This window comes from Trachypithecus francoisi, unplaced genomic scaffold, assembly GCF_009764315.1.
Source record: "Trachypithecus francoisi isolate TF-2019V2 unplaced genomic scaffold, Tfra_2.0 Lachesis_group5, whole genome shotgun sequence".
NCBI classification, from domain to species: Eukaryota; Metazoa; Chordata; class Mammalia; order Primates; family Cercopithecidae; genus Trachypithecus; species Trachypithecus francoisi.
The window spans coordinates 106,828,644-106,853,711 of record NW_022681470.1 but is presented as its reverse complement, the minus strand read 5'-3'; the positions used below and the strand labels follow the sequence as shown (position 1 = coordinate 106,853,711).

General features: G+C 42.2%; 1 protein-coding gene across 3 annotated transcripts in view; it reads right to left on the bottom strand.

Moving 5' to 3' along the window:
- Nucleotides 1-502: 502 nt before the first annotated feature.
- Nucleotides 503-25,068, bottom strand: part of TSPAN2 (tetraspanin 2) — a 43,531-nt gene continuing 18,965 nt past the window's right edge. The window contains exons 3-8 of one of the 3 annotated variants that reach the window (XM_033196433.1): nt 16,541-16,638; nt 14,851-14,925; nt 13,261-13,359; nt 11,914-11,985; nt 5,849-5,932; nt 503-3,060 (exon numbers count right to left, since the gene is read on the bottom strand). In XM_033196433.1, the coding sequence (XP_033052324.1) occupies nt 2,995-3,060; nt 5,849-5,932; nt 11,914-11,985; nt 13,261-13,359; nt 14,851-14,925; nt 16,541-16,638 (494 nt within the window). In that variant the 3' untranslated portion in view covers nt 503-2,994. The remainder of the gene's footprint in view (nt 3,061-5,848; nt 5,933-11,913; nt 11,986-13,260; nt 13,360-14,850; nt 14,926-16,540; nt 16,639-25,068) is intronic. The other 2 variants (XM_033196435.1, XM_033196434.1) reach the window with 2 other exon arrangements.

Genomic DNA, 25,068 nt, shown 5'->3' with positions numbered 1-25,068 from the left:
ATATATTTTAAAAGGCCTATCTGGAATGTTCCCAACACAAGGAAATGATAAATATTTCATGTAATAGATATCCCAATTACCCTGATGTGATTATTACACATTGTATGCTAATATCAAAATATCACATATATCCCATAAATATGTACAACTATTATGTAATAATAAAAAAATAAAAATTAAAAAAATAAAGTATATGAGAGGATATGCATAGGTTATATGCAAATGCCACACAATTTTATATAAGGGGCTTGGACATCTGTGGATTTTGGTATCCACAGGGGATCCTGGAACCATTCTCCTATAAATACTGAGAGATGACTGTATATGCAATAACAGTCCTTAGGGTGTTGCTTTTAAGTCAACTATCAATAGCAAATTATAGAAGGGTTACCACTCGGTTGTTTTTAATCACATTATTTGATTGGTAGTTAGACATTTAGATAAGTTGGGTGAAGGTTTGTAGAAAGATACAATAGGACTTTAAGATAAATCAAGCAAGCAATTTCAGTATATAGAAAATTTAATATGAAATCACTTAAAATATTTCAACATTAAGAAGTTTTAGTTCAGTGCCTTGGCATGAGACGTTTCAAAGCATATTTGGGTCTAATCTCAAATTAGTTCAGGGGAACAGAAATAACTGAAAATTTATGTATGTGTGTGTGTATATATATATATACACACACACATCTATATATACATGTATATATTCAAATTATATATGTATAAAGATATTTGTAGAATCAAGATATATAGGGATTATATATCTATGTATAGATATACTATGTGTCTATTTATACAGATATATATATTTATCTTCCTGTGTATGTATATACACATATGTATACACATGTGTATATACACAGACACACACATATAAAATCTATTGTAGCTTAGTGGTAGAATTTTCTAATTTTTCTCACACACATATTTTGGAAAGCTTACCCCCAAAGGGGCACATTAAACCGTACATGGAACAGAACCCTTCTCTTCTACTTTAATTCATTTCTTTTTAAATTTATTTATTTCTATTCTTCCACTTTTAACTATTGTAGTCTCCTTTAAAGTTGTTAATTCAGATAGGAAATTAAACTCACTTTTGTGGAATCAGAGATAATTCTGAGTTGGAAAGAACCTGAGTATGTACTTGGGCCTGTTTCCTGTCTTCAGGCAAAGAGATAAACTAAAGCTAAGAGAGATGGACTGTCTGTTCTTTGCCTAAAAGGTCACATTTCTCAACTACTGGGATACAAGTTATATTTCATGAAGTAATTTTTGTAAAATAATTTTTCTTTAGCTATAGACACAGTAAAGTAGCTATGTATAATTAAGTTTTTAGCTTGCCTCAAATATGACCTTTGTTCTTCTAGAAAAGTTTCCTCCAAAATCAGTAGCAGTAGCAAGTATGGCAGAAAGAGAAATGTGGTTCTCCATGGGAGAGAGACTATTTCAAGCAGTTATATCTTTTTAGCAAAATGTTTTGTGCGTTTTCTTGGGAGTGTGACACTTTTAGTGCACACTCAAAGACTTGTGTTTTCACATGTATAGAAGTTCACGTGGGGGTTTCCAAAGCCTCCCGTAGTTTCACTTAAGTGTGGCCTTATAAAATGCAGTTTTAAAAAAATCTATGGTTTACTAAATGTAACATGTTAAAAATTACTGAAAAATTTGCCAATGTAAATCCTAAATTTGGGTTTACTAACTTAAAATGAAGCATTAAGACCAAAAAAAACGGGAAATTTTATTTTCACAGGGGATTTGCACAAAAAGAACATGTTTTTGTTCTGTGAGTATATAAGCATTTTTGTTCCCTTAACTTATTTCCGCTGTCTGCACACAACTAGAAGATGCTTTTCTTTATTTTGGTTTGGCCAAAGATGCTAATGGCTAAATTATGAAGGACTTTGCTTTACTTATTTTAAGTGGTGAAAACTGTAGTTCTTAATCTATGAAGAATTCTCCAGGTGGAGATATAAGAAAAATACAAAAAATTGGGAAAACATGTAATGTAAGTTATGAGGTATTTCAAAGATACAGTGCCAGTAAAAATTCTCTTTCCCACAATTTTCAGTGCCAGATCTCTTGCTTTAGTCTTTTTGTCCTTATATTTGGAGAAACAGAAGAGTTTGAGATAAAAGTCCCTTTGAGGATGTGAGGGTTGCAGTAGTTTACAGCAGGGTCAGAAAAGGAAAGTAATAAAGCAATATTTACATGATTTTGTATAAGAACAAAAATATTTCCTTAGAAAGTTGTTAAAAGGTTTTTAGTCCTATAAACACTCACTTTTATAGGGCACATGATTGTCTGTGTGACTTCTCTTTCCAGAGGAAGACTTTTTTATTTTTAAATTCTAGGAAAGCATGACTTATTCAAATTAGATTTTCCATGCTATATTTAGTTTTACAGATGTGTTTAGTTCTAAAACTGTGGTTTACTGTATTCTGGGGAGAGCATGTATGTAAAAAAACCCTGGGACACCCTTACAACCAACTTAGATACAGTCAGTTTTAACACTCCATTGTGATCTCTCAATTCTTACAGCTTATTGCTTCCATTGAGAAGAAATCTCTGAATTCTCTGCATCTAATTTTCAATGGCTACAGTCTGAGAAATTGACCCATTATCACTTTTTCTAAATAACCAAGTTCTCAAAGTTTCTGAAAGCTCTTTGATCTTTTTTTCTGGCAGTGAAATAGGTTGTTTCTCTTATATAACAAGAATCAGGAATTCCCAGCGAACAGATTTCATTATGTATAAAGCATATTTCAGAAACACACAGACCACACATGAATATGCTCTCAGTCAACATTCACAGGCATTCACTCAAGGGATAAACCAGTAATGAGCCAAACATATGTACTCATGCAAATGTACAATTGACAGCAAATTATTTTAGATACTAATGTCATTTCAGTATTAAAAATGAGCTGGGAGACAGCTCCTGTGACATTTGGTATGAAAGCTTTAGATTGCAATTTTCATGTAGAAGTAGCTTCATATCACATCTCGTGAGTTTCGTATTGCACAGCAGAGGACCATACTGAATATCATGCCAAAGATCTGAAACAGAAGGAAACACTCATCGGTGACTTTGAAATGGGTACTGACTGGTAAAAAGTTCAGCAGACTTCCTGTGTGTCTAACTCAAGTTAACAAATAATTATAACCAATAATTACCAGTTACAAATGACATTTTAGTATGTTACTTAAGGTTGGCTATGGGGTAAAGATTTCCAGATTAACTGTTTAAATGTATATGATTATTGTTAACAAGTAACAAGGCTCTGCTTTAAAGGAATCTACCCTGCTTCAGAATTATAGAACCGTTCTGAATACTTGTGAAAGACAGATATAATACTGGCTTTGGAATTTTATATTTCAGGTTAATCCCAGATCTCTTTTATAAGTTTATTTTGAAAACTGTGTTCATAACCATTTGTTGTTTAGATATGCTTGTGGTCTAAATAATCTTCCATTGTTGGAAAAGCTCTGAATTTTTACAACAGTGTCCGTATATCAAAAAATGGAGTATCAGCTGGGTACAGTGGCTCATGCCTGTAATCCCAGCACTTTGGGAGGCTGTGGTGGGAGGATCGCTTGAGCTCAAGAGTTCTAGACCAGCCTGGGAAACATGGTGAAACCCTGTCACTACAAAAAATACAAAAATTAGCCGAGTATGGTGGTGTGTCCCTACAGTCCCAGGTGCTTGGCAAGCTGAGGCGGGAGGATCGCTTGAGCCCAGGAGGTTGAGGCTGCAGTGAGCTATGATCGCACCACTTCACTCCCTGGTGACAGAGAACCTGTCTCACAAAAAAAGAAAAAAAAAAGTGGAGCATCACTTCATTTTTGGTCCATTTTTAAGGGCAAATGATGCTTCACTGTTTAATTCAACAGTTTTAGCAAAGCATAAACTAAAGTGTTTATACTATGATATTATTGACTTTTACCTTTTGGATAGTTCTCTGAGAAGTCAAATACTTGATTGAAATCAATATCCACTTCCATGGTTTAAATAGAAGAATGTCAAAGATTCTTGTCTGCAGTTATTTCCCCTACAATTTTGTAGAGCCCATGGACCCCTATCTGTAGGCACCATTCTATAAACTACTGTCAAGGTTTATTTTAAAAAATGGGTACTATAACTTTCTGGTTCTCTCCTCAATTCCATCCTAAGTCAGACTAGGATCTGTAAATGTTAAATTCAATAAGATGAATGATCAGTTGTTTTGAAAAGGGAGGGACAGAAGCAGGTAAGGGTGTGGCCAGGAACAGGATTTCAAGCTTCTGGATGACAGGACTCAGTACCAGTATGTAGCACAGAAGACACTCAATGGACATTTAGTTAACTGATTACATTGTGCAACTCTCACTTCACAGAGGAAAGAACAAAGAAACCTGGAGGTGCCGACTCAAGATAGGCTCACTATGGGCATTTCCCCTTTACCACTGCCATAAGGCTGGATGCAATCTCTACCCCATCCTGGCTTCAGTGAGACTTCTTCAGTCTCAGCCTACTGCTGACACGAGTCAGGGGTGAATGCTTCTAGGCTGCTCATTTGCTGAGATTGTGAAACATGCTCAGACCTGCCTCAGGATTGTCCTTTGGGGAGCTGCAGAACTGCAGCCAGGCTATCCCCAGAGCAGGTGGGGAGGAGATTTGGAGGGCCTCAGCAGAGTATTTCCAGCCACTTCCCCACCCCTCTGTGCTCTAAATACAGAAAAGGGGAAGGTGCTTGTGTGTCCCCTGATAACTGCAAATTCACTGATTGCCTCACAATTCCCACAGCCCTTGCCTTAGTTTAGGCCACGAATTAATCTACATAGAGGGCTAGAGACTAAATGCCATCTTAGTATTAGCTATTATCACCCAACCCCTGGACAATGGAAATCACCCTTTAACCAGCCTCCGAAATCCAATCTTGCCTCCCTCCAACCTTTCCTCTATCCTCTACCACAGGTTCTTCCAACCCTTGGTTACTCCCCTCTCCTTAAGGATGAAGCCCACCCTTTCAAAGGGGCATGCAGAGACCTCAATGATGTGGACGCAACACTCTCTCCATTACCATCTCTCGCAACTCCTGCCATACCTGTCCGCTGCTCTCCGTTCTTCCCACACACTCTTCTTTTGTACTTTAGACGTACAGAGCCACCTGGTGGTGGCCTGGATGTACTACGCTTAATACCTTCTATGGCATTGCCTTTGCCTGGTAGATTACTCAGAGAGCTGGCATTTGTTGAGTGCTATATGTCCCAGACACTTTACCTGTAATAATTTGTAATACTACTTTATATGTAGTATCCCATTTAATTTTCACGGCAGTCTTATGAGGTTTATATATTAACAAGATGAGGAAATTGAGGTGTAGAGAAGTTAAGAAACTTTCCTATGATCCCAGAGCTTGCAAGTGGTGGAATCCAGAGGAGTTAAATCCAAACTATGTGATGCCAGAGCTCACCCTATTAATCTCTATGCTCTGCTGCCTCTTCAAATCATAGATGAGAGAGATTAACCTGATACGTTGCACTGAATTTGTAACAGTAGAAAGAGACCCAGAACTGAAAATCATTTATCTGGGTTACAGATGGTAGCCTTAAAATGGGAAGTTAATAACAATGGTACACTCAAGGTCATAATGAGTCAAAGTTGAAATTTGTATTATATTTTAGAGGACAAACTATTAATATATTTAATGAGCTTTGTTCTTAGAAGATATAACACATTGTGAACAAAGGTCTTTTTTCTTTATGAGAATTCTCTCTTAAGATACTATCACACTTGAAGAGAAATAAGATGCAAAGTTTCAAGGCTTTTAGAGGGCAAAAAAGGTAAGTTCTAGAACTTTCTCACCGTGAGACCTGCAATTCCAATACCGACAATTCCAATGAGCTGGAGCTTAACACTGATTATGGTCTCAATTTCATCGATGCAATTCTGTTTTGAGGAAAAAAAGCCAGGAATAAAAACTGATTGTATGTGTCAATCATTACCCTGATCCAATCCTTTCCATCCCTACAGTTCATTCTATGAGAGTCAATCCACGCCAGCTTCTACTCGTGTTTCAACAATTCATCTTTGATAACATCATCTTGATACACAATGCAAAAATGCAGTTTGGGGAAAAAAACAGAAGTCTCTCTTTTGGGTGAGATTTTCATGTTTAGGACGTTGGCTTCTTCAGAGCCCTGAAATATAACTGGACGATGTCTGGTTCCAAGGAATCTAAAAATTTGGAGCCACTTCTTACTTGTAGCAAATAAGAAAAATGCCCTTAAAACAATAACTCTTTGTTTTCATATTGTCCTTTACAGTTTAAAATACTTTCTATGTCTTTGATCCAATTTACTATGCAAGGTAGGCATGACCTATTAAGAAACTAAAAAGTCTTAACGGGTTCAAGTTAAACAAAGGAAAGCCAAGAATTAGAAAAGCCAAGTCTTGGGAGCTAAAAGACCATTCTTTTCTGTGGTGGCTGGGCTGGGCTGGGTGGGTTCCTATCCTTTCATCTGTGCCCATAAGAGACCTGTGCAGCATAGATTCAAAGGGCCTTCATGGATGTGGGGAAACGTAGACAGAAAGCCAAATAGATCACCTGTAACTATTATTAGTTTCCCCAACTTCAAACACTCCTATTTGGAGTGCTCTTAAATAGCCGGATACTCTCAATTCAACAGTATCCTCAGGTTGGTCAGATCTGTTCACTTGTCACTGGTTGGTTCCTTCTGATACCATCTGAGCTATGTGAAACCCTCACTTCTCTCTTTGTATTTCCGATCACACTTCATTCATTCAACAAACATTTCTTGAGCATCTACCTTGCATTAGTCACTGGAAGAGGGGTGGCAGATGCAGAGACAATAGGATATGGTTTCTCCTGCTTCCTGGGAATTCACAGTTTAGAGAAGGACACAGATCCACAAGAGAAAGCTATAACACATTCTGACAAAAGTATGAAAACTACTGTTCTATAGAGTGGCTCCCTTACTTAGTGGAAAAAATGAGAGTCAACCTATAGCAATTCTTTCACTCTTCCTCTCCTTCTCCTATACACTTAGATGCTCCCTTCCTTCAGTGCCAGGCATTGATGTAGGTAGCAAGCACACTCCTGACTCCTTTTTCTCTAATCAGAGCCAAAGAGGTACCCTTCTCTGTTGAAAGTTAACCTCATGGCTGGGCATGGTGGCTCACACCTGTAATCCCAGAACTTTGGGAGGCTGAGGTGGGTGGATCACCTGAGGTCAGGAGTTCGAGATCAGCCTGGCCAACATGGCGAAACCCCATCTCTACTAAAAATACAAAAATTAGCTGGGCATGGTGGCACCTGCCTGTAATCCCAGCTACTAGTGGGGCTGAGGCAGGAGGATCACTTGAACCTGGGAGGCGGAGGTTGCAGTAAGCCAAGATCTTGCCACTACACTCCAGCCTGGGCAACAGACTGAGACTCCATCTCAATAAACAAATAAATAAATAAAAATAAAAGAAAGTTAACCTCATATTCTGCTTTGGGTCTCTCCCTCAGCTCCTCAGGAAGCCTGTGCTGCCAGTTACTATTTTTCCTTCCTATACATTCAGCCTTTCCTTATCCATTGACATTTCCACTTATCCTATTACCATGCTCAAGTTCTTCAATCAAAACAAACAAAACAACACTCAAGATTGTCCTCCTCTAGTTCTGCCATTAGGCCCTCCTTCCCTTCGTTGCCAGTTTCTTTTTGTAAAAAACAAATGTACAAAAGATATATCGGCTTTAGTCACAAAAGGAATACATGCTTCTTGTAGAAATCTGGAAAACAGATGTTTTTTTGAAAAAGAAGCATCTGTACTCTCACCACAAAAGGTAATAAATTTGTTGGTGATACTTACACACACAAACACACCTACACCCTTAGGTCATTCTCTATATTCAACAGTGTGCTTTTTTAACTGAACAACTTCAAAAATGCCTTGTTTCACTAAAAAATTCTTTGAAATCATGATTCTTTTTTTTTGGAGACAGAGTCTTGCTCTGTCACCCAGGCTGTAGTGCAGTGGCGCAATCTCGGCTCACTGCAACCTCTGCCTCCCAGGTTCAAGAGATTCTCTTGCCTCAGCCTCCTGTGTAGCTGAGATTACAGGCACATGCCACCATGCCTGGCTAATTTTTGTATTTTTAGTAGAGACGGGATTTCACCATGTTGCCCAGGGTGGGCTTGAACTCCTCAGCTCAGGCAATTCACCTCCCTCTGCCTCCCTAAATGCTGGGATTACAGACAAAATCATGATCCTTAATGGTGGTAAAACATTTCATCATAGGAATATACCACAATTTATCTAAACAATCCCCTGCCACATATTAACGGCCTATCCAGCGTTTTGTTCTTATGAATAACATGTAATGAACATGGTTTGCACAAAAATGTCTGTCTGCATTTCTGATTCGTTTTCCTTAGAATAAACTCCGAGAAGTGGAATTTCTGGATAGAAGAGCATAAACATACTTAATCCTCTAGTCTTACACAGTCATACTGATCTTTAAAACTATTTACTAATTTCTCTGAACATGCTCATCACATCACTCTTACCAAAACTGTGTATTATTAAGGAAAAAAAAAAAACACTTGGTCAATTTCATAGGTTAAATAACAGCATCTCTTCATTTTAATGTGCTATTAATTTTAAATATTACTTTTAATTTCCTATATTTTCTATACGTTTAATGGTAATGTGGACTTTGGCTTTTGTAAGCTTTCTTTTTGTGTCCTTGGCTCAAATCCAAACTTCTTGAAAGGATGCTCTCTCTCCTCACATCTTGCTCTCTGAAACCTGGGCTCTGTCCTCATTCCATCCCTCATAGCACGCACCCGTTGCTTCCTTACATGCTAAATCCTGCCAGCTTTTCAGTAGTTATTAGCAGACCTTCTTAGGCTTTTAGTTCCCCATACAAACCATGGCATTTCTACCTCTGTGCTGTTGTTTACCCTGGTCTCTCTGCAGGCAGGCCTCCCCCTCCCGCTTCCTGCCCAATGCTAGCATAATTACTTTCCATTCTTGAAGATTTAGCTGAGACATCATTACCTCCAGTCAGCCTTCCCCATCCCCCAGCCTCTGGCCTCTCCTAAGTGTCTTTCCCTCTGTGCTTTCGGAGCACGATGCACATTCCGTGCATGCCTAATCACTGCACTGTATGGACTTCATGTTCGTCCCTCCTATTAGACTGTAATGCAAGCTCCTTGGGAGTAGGAACCTTTCCTCCTTCCCCTTTGCATCCACAGTGCCGAACATAAGGTAGGCAGCTGATCAATACTGAATCGCCCTCAACAGCAGCATATGGGTCTGGTGACCATTCCCTCTCCTTCCTGCAGTGTCTCCTCACTTGTGTCTGGCTGCCCCTCCGAGTTTCCTTCTTTGGCACCTCTTCTTTTGCCCACCTTTAAATGTGGTTGTTCCCCAGGGCTCTATCCTCATCCTTCTTTTCTTCCAAGTCTAATGGATCAAATCCGTATTTATAGCTTTAATTTTCCCATCAAGTGCTGACACTCAGACCTCTCTCCTGAGCGACAAACCAGATTTTCCAACTGCCTACTGGCTATTTCCACTTGGAAGTGCCACTGGTTCCTCAAAATCACCATGTTAAACACAAAGCTCATTTTTCTCCACAACTGGCTCCTTTTCCTCTCTCCCTCAGCTCCGTAAATGACACCATCATCTATGTAGGTGGTGAAGTCAAAAACCCAGTAGTGGATTCTCCTCTCTTCTCTGATTTTTAACTGGTCACCACTCCTGTAGACGTCACTTTCTAAAAGACCCTCTTTAACATCTCTTGCTAACAACAAGGGTAGCAGCCTTCCCAATGGGTCTCTCAGCTCAACGCTATTCATTTTCCATCAATCCTCTATGCTGCCACTAGAGCAAATTTGGTAAAATGTAGATCCCATCCCAGATTCTACCTTCAATGGCTTCCTAAGCTACCAGCATGAAGGCTAGACTTTTGGTCTCACAAGAGTGCCCTTGGCCCTTTGAGTATGGGTCCCTCCTTTCTGAAGTACTCATCTCCCACAGGCAACCCGGGCTTTCAGACACTTCTGCTGCTGGCACTCGCCTGCAGACAGCTACCTTTTCTCTCCTCCATGCCTTTGCCCTGTGTTTCTGCCAGAAATATCCCACTCTTTTTTGCTTGCTTACTGAACTCCTAGTCATCCCTCAAAATTCATCCTGAGAATCACATCAGGGAAGCAAGCGCCTGTGGACCCTGGAATCCTATGCCAGGTTCGTCCTATGCACTGTCCTGCATAGCCTTAACTCAGCCCACGTGCTGTACATGGCTCCTGTGCGGGTCTCCCCTGCCAGACGTGAGCACTTTGAGGGCAGTGCTGTCTTGTTCATTTCATCCAACTCAGAAAGACCCAACCAGTGTTAAATGGGCAATTCGGGACACAAGCTGGAGCTAAAATCTCATCCACCCCATTCACAGCCGAGGATCTAAGAACATCTACATTATTGTCTCCATAGTCTCATAGTTCCCTCTCTCGTTCCCACATTGTATTTTTCCCCAATTACTTCGCTGAAACTGTATGACAAAAGTCATTAATGATATTCTAACCAACAAATCCAACAAACTATTTTTGGTCTTCATTTACTTGTCTCTTCCCAGCATCTGACTTTATGGGTGAACCATCTCCACCTTGGCTTCCCAAGTAGACTCTGACTCCTCCTTCACAGTCTCTTGTGCTGGCTTTTTGGCCTCAGTCTGCCCCTGAAATGAGGGAGCCCTTCCTCCTTCCTTGTTCTGTTCACTCTCCCTGGTGCTCTCGTTCACTCCGAGGACTTCGGCTACAGCCAAACTGCTCAGTTTCCCACACAAGTACAAGTACAAACTTGACCAAAACCAAAGTTGTCATCTGTCTCCAGGATCTGCCCCTTTCCCTATATTCACGGAGTGGAACCTCTACCCACCCAGCCACCCAAGCAGAAGTCTGGAAATCTTAGCCCCCTTCCTTCCATTCACTCACCACTTATACCCACTAAGTCACCCAGGCCTGTTGATTTTGCCTCCTGAAAGTCTCAACCGTCACTTCCTTTCCATCCCTACTGTTTCTGACTTGCTGCGGCCGCTCATCCTCTCTTATCAGGGTGACCACAAGTGCCACCTAAGTGGTCTTCCTCCATTACTCTCCAACCCTATTCTATCCTTCATACCCCAGCGGCCTGAAAATACTCTCTACAACTCAAAGTGGATTTGCTCATTCTCTGCTAAAATCAATGGCTTCCTCAAACTTCCAGGTGTCCAATTCTGCCTTTGCCTGCTTCTCTCAACATGTTACCCAGTGCTCTCCGTGGGCTCCCTGTTCTCCTGCAGTCCTGGAGTTTTTCAGGTGGCTGTGTCTACGTTCCTGCTGCTTCCTGGGCTTGGAATGACCTTCCTTTGTTAGAACTCAGCTCAGGGACCCACTCCTCTATGAACCTTTCCTAAATCTGCTGCTTTAGGGCTCCCTGTTCAGACTTCTTACATAGCACTATTGCCCTTGACTAAGTCTGTGAGGCCGCTGAGCACAGGGACCATGTCTTTTTCATCTCAGAGTTCCCAGAAACTGGCATAGTGTCTGACGCACAGAACTGAATAAAGGAAGCATTTATCAGTGCTTGGAGAGGTGTGGGACAACATTCTTGGGCACAAACTTCAGCCCTGGTGACCTTAATTAATACCATAAGCAGGTGGCATCACTACTGGAAGCTGGCATACCATCTTTCCCCAGGGCATCAGGGGACTGTGACACCACACTGCTTCACTTATTTCACATGGAATGAGGCCAAGCCACAGAAGTCACTGAGAGAGGGCCTCCCAGAATCCCTGAGGTAGGAACTGAGCCCCTGGCCCTACCCTGAAAGCAAAAACACCGCACACTACAGGTAGAGCAGGAACCTTGGTAGAAGCTTACCTTGTGTCCTAGAAGCTCCTTTGGGCATGTAGGCTGAACCTGTTCGGAGCTTTCCTTTCCACAGCACTGAAACTAGAGAGTCAGAAAAGAGACTTCAGGGCCAGGAAGGAGGAGCAGCAGCTACAAGTCTGGGCACCCTGCTAAGGACTGGGGTGCCGAGGCGGCAAAGCAGCTCCGAGGCCCAGTCACTGCAACCCAGACTGCTATTTCTGGAAGGAGAGCGAAGAATCACACAATCATGCTGGCAAAATGAGAAAATGACTTCGCTAAAGCCATCTGAGTTTATGATGGGAAGTGACTCAAGGCAACCCAAACAAGGCAAGAAGCTAATTGACAGTGTCTGTGTAAATTGTTGCTTTTTAGAAAGGGGTTGGGGCTTTAGATTCTTTCTTTCAGACTGGGGGTCATTTAACCTGCTGAGGAGCTCAAGTTTTATGAGCTTCAGGGAGGACTCATTAGCTGGGAATAGTCTGGGAAAGAGGGGAGAAGTGGCTGCAGGAAATTCCAGGGTCCGAAAGATCAGATTTGAAGATTGGCCAGCAAACAGTATCCTGCCTTAGGCTAGCTGGCCCTTTAAGACAAAAGAACCTGTGTGCTGCCTCAGGTCCTGAGGGCAGCTGAGGTGAAACTGTGTAAATGTATAAATGGTAGCCACTTTCCAGGACATACCTGTCCCAGACAAGAACTAGGTACCTGAAAACACCTGACCCAGGAATTCACAGCTACTTCTCCATATCACAGTATCTAAAAAATGAGAATGATTCTGGCCTGGCCCATCTCCTCTGCAAGCCTTCCGTGATTAACTGCATGTAGCTCTGAGCACTCCATGGACAGCACAGTCCCACTGAATGTTCTGGAAGGGAGTGTAGCCATCTCCCATGACCCTTCATTTTCCAAATGAGAGAGTTGAGTGGGTATCAGGGAGGCCAAGTAACTTGCTCAAGGTCACGAGGCTGGGAAGTGGCAGAGTGGCAGCCAGAAATTAGCTTTTCTGACTTAAAGATCACACTTGTTTCTGTTACACCACAATGCTGCCCTCTGACAGAGCCTGCTATTTGTTTGGGCTCCTTTCTCTGTAACCTTGTTTGTGCTCTTTTGTCTCTTTGGGGCATGTGTCTTTTGGGTTCATGCTCTTCTGTGCCTCTTGTGAACTCTGTGTGACAGACATCTTTCCCTTCTAGGGTTCCACACATAATGCAAACTATGGCACTCGAAAGGGCTAAAATAGGGGGTGCTACTTGGCTTTACTGAATTTACTTTTATTTTTCATCCTGGTGATTGGTGAGAACCTGGCTCAGACATAATCTTCAGAAGCTGCGATTTGAAGGAAGAAGGGAAGTTACTCACTGTTGAGTGGAAGGTGATGAGTGTCCCATTGCCTTTTCCCCTGTCTTTAAGGTAATCATTATAAGCCTCTTCATACATGGTCTGAACATGGCGGATAGCCTGAAAAAATACCAGGAAAAATGAGGGACTACTGAGTGGGAAGTTTTAAACATTCTCCTTTCATCAAGGAAAATCCCCGCTTCCACATCTTTCAAAAATACTGCCTTTCTCATAAGAATGATACAAAGGACTCTGGGGACCTGAGGGAAAGGGTGGGAGAGGGGTGAGGGATAAAAGACTGCACATGGGTACAGCACACACTGCTCGGGTGATGGGTGCACTGAAATCTCTGAAATCACCACTAAAGAACTTACTCATGTAACCAAACACCACCTGTTCCCCACAAAACCTGTTGAAATAAAAAAAAAATATTGCCTTTCCATAGGTATTTTAGGATAATTCTGCACATATGGAGAAGATTATAGTTTCTGGAGTCTCTAAGATGCTTTTGAGGATGGAAGGATAGACTAACCAGAACAGTTTTCATGGGCTAGAAAGATTTCTGACAGTTCCCAAACCCAGCTGGGCTTCAGCATCAACTGGGCCCCAGATTCCGGAGCTCCCCCCAGGTGATTCGGATGCATAGCTAGAATCGGGACTTACACATTCCTGTTACCCCATTGGTTAAAAGCATTCAAATCTTTTTATGACATGGTTTAAAAGATATTCATCACCAAGGAAAACTTTCTACATTCAAATATCATATAAAGCTTAGAGAATGCTTTTTCTAGTATAAAAGCTTGTGATTTCAAATCCACAGAAATCCCAAAAGGTCCTAAGATCCCATTCTACTCCTGTATGTAGCTGAATTTAAACTAACCTATGAACACAGCCAGCTACTTCAGAAAAATTCAAAAAGAGGTGGCATTTACTATTCTACATGTTTACTGTTTTTATAGTCTAAAATAAAATAAGTTCATAAACATAATGTTAATGACACAGGAGTTAATGTGAAATACAGCAAACTTAAGTTTCCATTGTTCCTCCTTTTCCATTCCATTCTCTTCTATCCCACAGTGTGCTCTACCCTTCTAGAAAGGCTACTTCCTCTGTGTGTCCTCCTGATAAGCTATTCTGGACACCTAGAGTTGGGCAGCAAATATAAACTGGCTTCACTAGCCCACAGCAGGGTAGGCTCTGGTCTTTGAGAATGAAATGGCCCCGTCCAGGTCAATCCTTAAGAAGAAATGACAGTCTGACAGGGGATGAGAATCTAGATTCTTTCTCAAGTCTGTACTCTAACTCTTACCCCATTTCAAACTGGGGAAGAATCTTAAACTAGAGATCCTTTTTTTTTCTTTTTTGGTTTTATTATAGACCACTTCATAAGTCTAATGGAAGATATGAACTATCTCTCCAAAAAAAGTGAGCATGTATATATGCCTGCACACTCATACACACATATGCTCAGTTCTGCACACCACTTCTAAGTTAAAAAGTTCTGTTTAAACTATAATAATGGAGATTATTTGGTTTCTTAATAATATTATGTGTATCAATATTCTAACACTTTTAACCATCACAGAAAAACATTATAAGTAATTTACTTACTACCCCCTTGCCTATAAAAGCAAATACTCCAGTGGTTACTTCAGCAGCAAATATCACCAGGAGGCAGGTAAAAAACTGTAGAGGAGAGAAAATACTAATTTCATTAATTTAATACCTTCTCAATTTATATATTTTGCACCTTAGCTTCCTTATGTAATGGCTGAGTCGCTTTCATGTGGTTCATTCATTCATTCATTCAGCAATTGTTTATTGGGCATCTATTCTGCACCAGGTACTGTCCTTGGTGCTGAGTATTCAGTGGTGAACAAGATAATATCCCAATGTCTCTGCTACCACGGACCTTGGATTGGACAGGGGAATATATGATAACTGAGTAAAGAAATTAAAAAGTGAATAAGGTAAGTTCAGATAGTGATGTAAAAATCCCACCACCTAGAACACCACCTGGCATCTATGTGCTCAGTAAATACTTGACAAACACAAAAGACCTAGAAAGATGTAAAATAAGGCCAGAAGAGAGAGAGTCACTGATGCAGCTTGGGCATGGGGAAGGGGGTGACTTGAGACTCTCTGGTCTGGAAAGTCTTCTTTGAGGAGATGGGAGTAGAGGTGAGGGGGTGTCCTTCTGGATGGAGTTCTGTTCTGGTCTATGGATTTGCTCTGATCAAACTAAGTTCAGTGATAAACAAGACAGAAATGTGCTCAGCAGTAGGAGAAAGAGAAAGAATGAATGGCAAAGAAACAAGTTAGACATCTCATGTAGCAAGAGGTCAGAGGCTGTGGCCAGAGTTAAAAATCCAAAGATCACAATGAGTAATGAGATGAGAGCCTGCCTATTAAAACTGCTGCTTCTGACTCCCTGTGGAGAAATATCAACACTTTCTCTCCTCCTGCCCCTCTTCTTCCTTTCTGTTTCTCTGAGGCTACACTGGCATTGAATGTATGGCAGTTAATTGAAATTATTTGATTTTTTTAAAACAGAGGTTGCTTGTTAAAATAAGCCACAAGAGGGATTTTGGTTAAGTTATTGATCTCAAACATACATGTTTTCCTTGTAGATAACAGTGCTTCCCTGGCTATAGAAACATTTTAGCTGTCTCACCCACTGTGAAATACACACACACACACACACACACACATACATATTTTTAAGAACAATCATAGTCACCCCTTACAATTACTAAGTACTTTTTACTCCCAAAACATCTTTACACCAATGACCTCATTTCTTTTCACACTTCCCATATGAGGCAGGAACAAAGATAATTTTTTTTTCTTTTTTCTTTTTTCAAGACAAGGTCTTGCTCTGTCACTCAGGTTGGAGTGCAGTGGTACAGTCATGGCTCACTGCAGCCTCCCAACTCCTGGGCTTAAGTGATCCTCCCGCCTCAGCCTCCTGAGTAGCTGGGACCACAGGTGTGTGCCATCACACCCGGTAGAGACTGGGTCTCCCTGTGTTGCCCAAGCTAGTCTTGAACTCCTGGGCTCCAGAGATCCTCCTGCCTCAGCCTCCCAAAGTGATTACCAGTGTGAGTCATGGCACCCGGCCCTAGGTAATAGTATTCATATATAAGAGATGGAGAAACCAAGACTGAGGGAGGAAAAGTGCGTGCCAAGGGTTCAGAGAGTCCATGGAGGAGCTGGAGCCAGGGGCCAGAGGCACTGACTCCCTTCAGATGCAGGCGGCTCTATCACTCCCATCCCACCATTTACCCCACGCCCCACTTACTGATCCAAGCACACATTGCGACTCCCGCATGGCTCCACAGCACCCGAAGAAACCCACAGCCATCATCAGGGCCCCGGCTCCAACCAGAACATAGAGCCCTGTGGGGAAGAGATCAGAGGAGACCATTGACAGCCAACCGAATGCCTCCATGACCAACTAGGCTTAAGACTCTGGGCACTGCAGAGCATTCTAATAGTACCACAAGGTACTATCCTTACTGCCATGTTTAACACGGAGGAACTGAGCCCCAGAAGGTTAAGCAGTTCGCGTAAGGTCATAGAGCTGGTGCTTGGCAGAGCCGGGAGAAAAATAGCCGTGAGCCTCAAAAGGCTGCCCACATCCCGACTCTGTCCTGCCTCTCCAGTGATGGAGGCAGCCATCATTCAGGTGGGGATTTCACTTACTACTTAGTCAAGCCCCAGGTACATTTCTTACAGAGAAAGAAAAGGGCAGAAGTGCTCTGGTTCTGAGAACTAAAGCCAAGCCTTTTTGTATTTCCTTCTCTGATTCTGAGATAAGTTAGAATACAATGTGTGACCTGGCACTTGTCTTACTTGGAATCATATTGATGTTCTCTATTTCATTTTTTGCATTTTACTCATATGAGTCACCTGGAAACCACTCCCATTAACAGGGAGGGTGGGGGCTGGTGCCCCGCCTCCATGGGGAACCCCTGGGCCTGGCATTCAGGGTGCTTCCTGGGGCTCCTCTGGGTTGCTGTTGGTGGTTTGTGGGCAGATCTGACAGTTCACAGACCTACTAGGAGCCACAGGCGAGGCTGCTCTGCTTCCTGCCCCACCCCGGCCTGGCCTCAGGGTTCTTTTCAGGGCCCTGAGGCCCTGCTGCTCTGTAGCCCTGAGGCGGGTATTTATTTCCTGCCGTTCCAGCTCTAGCACCTCCTCCCTTTCCCTTTTCTCTAAAAGAATAATTTCATGAGGGAATGGATGTGGTAATGTGAGAAACGATATCATAAAATAATAGTGTTGTTGGCCCCACTGCTTAAACACTTTATTGTTTTTAAAAATGTCTTTCACCAAAGGTCTAATATCCAGAATCTATAAGGAACTTAAATCAACAAGCAAAAAGCAAATAACTCCATTAAAAAGTGGGCAAAAGACATAAACAGACAATTTTCCAAAGAAGACATGCAAGCGAGCAACAAACATGAAATAATGCTCGTCATCTGTAATCATCAGAGAAATGCACATCAAAACCACAATGAGATACCATCTCATAACAGTCAGAATGGCTTTTGCTAAAAAGTCAAAAATAACGGATGTTGGCAAAGCTAGGAGAAAAGGGGACACTTTATACACCACTGCGAATGTAAATCAGTACAGCCACTGCGGAGGGCAGTTTGGAGATGATTCAAATAACTGAGTTGAACTACCACTCGACCCAGCAATCCCATTGCTGAGTAAATACCCAAAGGAAAATAAATCATTCTACCAAAAGGGCACATGTTGACTGCAGCACTATTCACAATAGCAAAAGTATGGAATCAACCCAGATGCCCATCAATGGTAGATTGGATAAAGAAAATGTGGTACATATACAGCACGGAATACTATGCAGCCCTAAAAAAGAACAAAATCATGTCCTTTGCAGCAACATGAATGCAGCTGGAGGCGATTATCCTAAGCAAACTATCACAGGAACAGAACATCAAATACTACATGTTCTCACTTATAAGTAGGAGCTAAATATTGGGTACACATGGACATAAAGATGGGAACAATAGATACTGGGGACTATTAGAGGGGCACAGGGGTTGAAAAACTAACTATTGGGTACTGTATTCATTACCTGGGTGACAGATTCAGTCATACCCCCAATCTCGGCATCACCCAATATACCTTTGTAACAAACTTGCCCATGTACCCCGATTCTAAAATGAAAGTTGAAAAAGAAAAAAAAAAAGTCGTTCACTGTGTTGCAAAGTTTTCAAAGCTCTTTCACTTCCATCATCTTATTGGCTTCTCCAAACAACCTGGTTAGGTAAGCAAGGACTGTTATTTCTGTTTTACAAATGGAGGTCTGAGAGACAAGATGGCTGCAGGCAGGACGCCCTGGCAGGGCGGCAGCAACACCACCATATTCAGCTCCTTCACGAATGTCTCCTGGTGGACCACCTTGCTGCAGAACATGCCATTGCCTCCCATTGCTACTGCCACAATTGCTACATGATGCCGTTTGCAGATCTATCATGAAGTCACAGCCTGCAGACCAGTTGCCCCCCAAATCCTTATCCATCCTATGCTCCAGCCACCTGGGAATTCACCACGATCTGACTGTGACCTGCTCTTTTCCATTTTGTGCTTTTGCAGATTCTCATATTAGTCTCTCATTATAGATTTCAAGTCGACAAACAAACCTTATTCATCCTCTCTAGAGAATGCCTTGCACAAGGCAGAATTCTCAGTTGGTGTGCGTTGGATGAGTAGATAAGACAGAGAAAATCAAATCAGTTCCAGGCTGGCTGGCTGTCATCACCCATCTTTGCTTAGAGATACATGCTGGAAACACGTCTTAGCAAACATTCACATAGGAACTACATAGCTGGGCTCTCCAAAGCCAAGCACAGGAGGATGGTTGCTTCACACCCCGAGAAACCCTGGAATATAGGAAAGAGAGAGGCTCCTGAGGAGGCGGGAGGCTAACTGCACAGGGGCACAGAGGTTTGAGGAGGCCAGAGTTGCTCCCCACTGTAAAGGAAACTGTCTGCTCCCTCAGGCAACAATCCTTATCCTGCTGAAATAATGAGCTTTTCAGGAAAATGTGCTTATTTGAACAATATTTCATTCTTAGGCTATCAGAATCCCAGAGCTCATGGCAAAAACAACCTGAAGCTGTCCTAACAGCTTCAACTTTAAGGCCTCTTCTCAGCCAGCCTCTGTTTTGTATGTGTGGGCCTGTGACTCAGCCCAGCTCCACATGAGCATTGCTTACTGGAGTTGACGGGAAAAGCAGAAGAAATTCTACAAGAGGAGAGGTTCCCTGGGCCTGCTGGATCCAGTTCCAAATCTGGCTATAATACTCTGCATGCCATAAGGCCACCTGTGGCTTCCAAGGATACTTTATCCTTCTTATGGTGTGCCTCTCAAAAAATAGCTGCTGAATGTAATTAATTAATTTACAGCCACATTTTAAATTCCAAGATGGTTACTGTAGAGCCCTCTGCTTCCCACGGGAGCAGGTGTGACAAACGCATGATCTACTTCCCGAATCCCTCACGCTTTCCGAGTCCTATTGCCTTTGATTTGAAAAATAGAAAACACTTTGAAATTACATTTTCATCATGAATAGCTGAGCTTTGGGATGCCAGTGATCTCTGGGACATGCTACCACAAATACTTTCCCTGGGACACCTTCTTTTTTAAAAATTTAAAAAGCATTAAAAATGTTTTTTATTAATATCTTACTGATAGATAATATTTATACATATTTTGGTAGTACACGTGCTAGTTCAATGCATGTATACAATGTGTAAGGATCAAATCAGTGTCACTGGGATATCCATCACCTCAAACATTTATCTTTGTGTTGGGAAGTTAAAATCTAAAAATATTCTTCTAGCTACTTTGAAATACATAAAAATTATTGTTAAATATAATTTCCCTACTGTTCTATAGAATACAAGAATTTCTTCCTTCTATTTAACTGTATTTTTGTACCCATTAAGCAGCTTCTCTTTATCTCCCCACCCCCCTACCCTCTGCAGCTTCCAGTAACCATCAAGCTACCCTCGGCCTCCATGAGGTCCACTTCTTCAGCTCCCACATGAGTGAGATCATGTGATATCTGACTTTCTGTGCTTGGCTTATTTCACTTAACATAATGACCTCTAGTTCCATCCATGTTGCTACAAATGATAGGATTTCATTCTTTTTATGGCTGAGTAATATTCCATTGTGTACATGTACCACATTTTCTTCATCCATCCATCTGCTGATGGACACTTACGTTGACTCTATATCTTGGCTATTGTGAAAAGTGCTGAAATAAACATGGGAGTGCAGATGTCTCTCTGATTTACTGATTTCCTTTCTTTTGGATATATACCCCGCGGTGGGAATGCTGGATGATAGCTCTATATTTATTTTTTGAGGAACTGCCATACTGTTCTCCATAGTGGCTGTACTACTTTACATTCCCACCAATAGTGTATGAGGCTTCCCCTTTCTCCATATCCTCACCAGCATTTGTTATTCTTTCTTGCTTTGATAATAGTCATTCTAGCTGGGGTAAGATTTGGAACATGTTCCCAGGCAATTCCATCACTCTTTTCTTAGGTTTCAGAGTCTTCTTTTAAGCTAGAAACATCATTTTAGTTAACATAAAAATAAGAGAGAGCCTTCTAACGGCCTACTGGGATAAACTCATTTAAAAAAGTTCCCCCCTTTTAGAGACTGGATGTGGTCATCAATTTTAATGGCTTTCTAGCAGCAGATGGTTTTACATAATCTGCTAATGACCATTTTTTATCTAAAAAAATTTTTATGTCCCTACATTTATGTCCCTTCTCTCTCCCTTCCAGCATCCCCTGCATGCATATAATCATGCAAATATCTAGAATATTGAATGCAACTTAGTTTTTGGGAAGGGTGAGTGTTTCAGCTTTAGGATGTTTTCACATTTTGAAATGTTTGCATGACACTGGTCGAGCATTCCTAATCCAAAAATCCAAAATCTGAAATTATCCAATGAGTATTTCCTTTGAGAGTCAGACTAGTGCTCAAAAGGTTTTGGATGTGGGGGAATTTTGGATTTTGGATTTTCAGATTAGGGTTGCTCGATCTGTAGTAACAATAGCCAATATTTACTGAGGGCTCACCACAAAACAGATACTATGCTTAAATACGTTCATATTTCACAGCTGAAGAATCTGAGACACCAAGAAATTAAAAAATTTATGTAAGATTGCATAGCTAGTGAGGGGAAAAATTGGAACTGAACCCAGGGGAGCCTACTCCAAAGTGTACCCCCTGAACCCCTATGCTTTCCTTTTAGCAGTAACACTGAAGGACAATAATGCTCTTAGCTAGAAATTAGTTCATTTTGCAATTTATAAATGGCAGTACAGTTATTTTTCCTCTTCCTTGACAAAAGTACTTGAGATATCTAGAACTGATGATTCCTGGTTTTTTCTCTGAAAGTACAGGGCTGAGAGCCAGAAATCCAGGCTACTCCCTGAACCCCTGTGCTTTCCTTTTAGCAGTAACTCTGAAGGACAATAATGCTCTTAGCTAGAAATTGGCTCATTTTGCAATTTATAAATGGCAGTATAGTTATTTTTCCTCTTCCTTGAGAAAAGTACTTGAGATGTCTAGAATTGACGATTCCTGGTTTTTCCTCTGAAAGTACAGGGCTGGGAGCCAGAAATCCAGGCCTGCCAACTATGGCTTTAGGTAAGTCCTCCTACTCTTCAGTTTTGTTAGCTGCAATATGGAAATGATTGTCTATTCCAACTTCTTATAAAAATGCTCTGGAGAAACTGTCTCAACAATGTAAGCTACAATACCTCTCTGGTATCCAGCTACCATGGATGTCAGGTACAAGTGAAAACGAAGTAAAAAAATATGACCAGTGTGAGTCAGAGTTTTTAACAAGCCAAGCCACCCCCTTGGTGTTCAGCACTGGAATGCTTTCCTTATACGTAACATTCAGCCACAATCAGAGCCAGGCTTGGAGACTCTTGAGTTCCACAGGGAGCGACAGCTGCTGTCAGGCTGCGATCCTGGAGAGCCAAGTGGCTCCTGTGTGTGTGGGCAACCCCTTCTTGGAGAAAACCTGTTAATATTCTCTGCTCACAGACATGACTTCATGCCCCAAGCACACAGTCTCTCCAGTTTTCCAAGGGCTGAGGGGCTCACTCCCTACTCTGTAACTCTAGAAAGAAGCCCCCGGGGTGTCTGCCCACTCCAGAGAGGGACTGTAACAGGAAGTCAGATGGGCAGGTTGCTGGAATTTGGAAGACACGGGGCTTCTCCCAAGAGTGCCCTGAAAGAGACTAGCGTGGACAGGGTCTAGGAAACACTGAGCAACCCAAGCCCTCCTCTGCCAGCATCACTCCGGCCAGGTCCTCTCTTCTACCCTAAGCAACCAGTGGACACAGAGACCTTGGAAGGGCCTCTAGGCCTTGGCCTGGATGCAGAGGACCCTGAGAAGAGACACAGGTGGCAGTCAGTCAGACTACCCCCTCGCCCTGTCCTCATTTCCCATGGTTGGATCCTCCTGCCCTGGCCTGGGATTGACCAACCCCCTGGCTTGGAGATTATGTCCCATCTTTATCACAGGGAGGGAAACTCGCTCCATCCGCAAGGAGAGAGAACCAAGGATGCCAGAAAGGAAAGCTTCCCCCAGAAGATGGGACAATTTCCCTTATAAAGTCTGGCAGTCATCTACCCCGAAGCAGGGACCTAACCAATGTGTCTTCCTGGGGTTCCTCTCAGAGAGGAGAGTCAAGGCTGGAAGGGCTTATTTCTTTAAGAACCACTTGAATGTGCCATGCCAGTTTAGGACACTCTTTAACAAAGGGGTGATAAGAGTTTAATGGACTGATTTATCTGGAACCTATTCTGAAAAGGAAATACCCAGATCAATGAACGGTGCCCTGTGACAATGGAGCGAGATTTTCCAAACACTGGGCCTGCTTGTTTCCTAAAGTGCTATCACCTCACACTGTGTGCAGTGCAAATCCATAAATAGTATCCTAGTGTATTTTTCTTCTTGTTTTATTGCTGGAGAGCAGGTATCTTTCTTATTTGGAAAATTATTCACTAAGGAAAAAATGTCAATTTCTACAAACATGTCTATTGCTCTTTCTATTTATATTATAAGACATATTTGAAGGAGAAAAAAGGTACCTGACTTCACAAGGACTTCTTGTTGCCACTATCCAGAGAGGCAGCACTGGGAGACAGAGCAAGCACAGACCTGGCTGTCAGCAAACCTGGGTTCCAGGCCGAACCCCACCAGGAGGAGCTGAGAAGCCCTGGCTGACTGCCAGCCCCAGGTGCTTATCCACGGTCTGTAGTTTCCTTATTTTGCATGGTGCTAAGTTTCTATGATGACCCACTTCCCTGAACTTTGAGCACGGATCGTAAGGGCCTTTACTACCAACTACTCCGGGCTGCCTTAGGGAATGGAGATGTGGTGGACGAGGAACGAAGGGTGGGTAAACCCATATCATGCCCTGTGACACCAACGGCAAGCAGGAGGATTCAGGCGCTGCTGTGGCCTGCTGTTTTCTCTGCCCAGAATCCACTTCTTTTTCTCTATTGGGTAAAGGGAGCTCCTCCATTCTCAGCCCATGTGGTTTGAGACGGCTGACTCACCTCCAGCTCCACGGTGGGCATGAAGCCCAGGCATATCCCCATAAGCAGCTGTCCACAATGACAAGTTCAAGGATGGGCACGAGGTCCAATATTGCCAATAAGAGTTAGGCCCGGGGCGTTAGATGGATCTGTTGGAATGAAAGCAGCATGTTCTACTTCTGGAGTCACTCTGGAAATGGAGTCTAGAGCCACTGGCAGCCATTTTATCCCATGGAGAAGAAACCTGCCTAAGAATGGAGCCAAAGGAAAGCCGGGCCAAGAGATGGCTCCAGACTGAACTCTGGTCACATCATCTGAGTCCCTGAGACCAGTATTAACTCTTGACCTTTCAAGTATGTTACTCAATAAAGGTCTATGTTGCTTCAGTCAATTTGAGTAGGTGTCTGTGATTTGCAATACGGGGAGTCCTGATAGACATGTCCATAAAGATAGGACATGATGGATAATTCCTCATATCTCAGGCAGTGTGTGCATTGTTTGGTTTAGATTAGAAACAAAATCAGGAATGTGTGTGTGGAGCCAGTTCAGCCTCCGGCTCAGCACAGGAATCTCCTGAATAAAACACACAATTCTGATTCTTGCCACGATAGCGGTTAAATATGACATGAAGGATGGCTCACTTTCATCTGTGGAAGTCTATTCAACCTTTTGATGTATCCAATCATGAAGGTTTTTATGTGGAACTGACATCTACAGCTGTGAAATGGCTATCAGCCTTTTGTTTCTGGAGAAACCCAGACTGAGGCTGCTCCCGGGGAGGTCTTCCATCTGTAGCTCCATGCAATGGCCCCTCCCTCTGACGGAGCAGGGACCCCTTACTCACACCTGTAACTCAGGTTTCCATCAGAAAGTCGTGAATTATTACTGAGAGGCTTGACTCTGCCTCTCACTCATCTCTTTTGCCATTTTGATTCCTTCTGTCCCTGAGTTTGATTAGGCAGGCTTAAAAATGTTTAATAATGTTTCTTGTCTTTCTGTTTCTTTCTTCTTAATTCCTTCTGCAACCACTGTGGGTTATACCCTAATTTGTCAGGCCTGATTGTATCAATAATCTGCCTTTTTTTTTCCGTCCTGGGATTCCTCTCTCATTCTACTTCTGCCGTAATAATCTCTTTAAAATGCAGTGCAGATCATACCTTACCCCTGGCCCCAAATCATCCTTCTACTGTTTACCAACTTAACCCTGACATT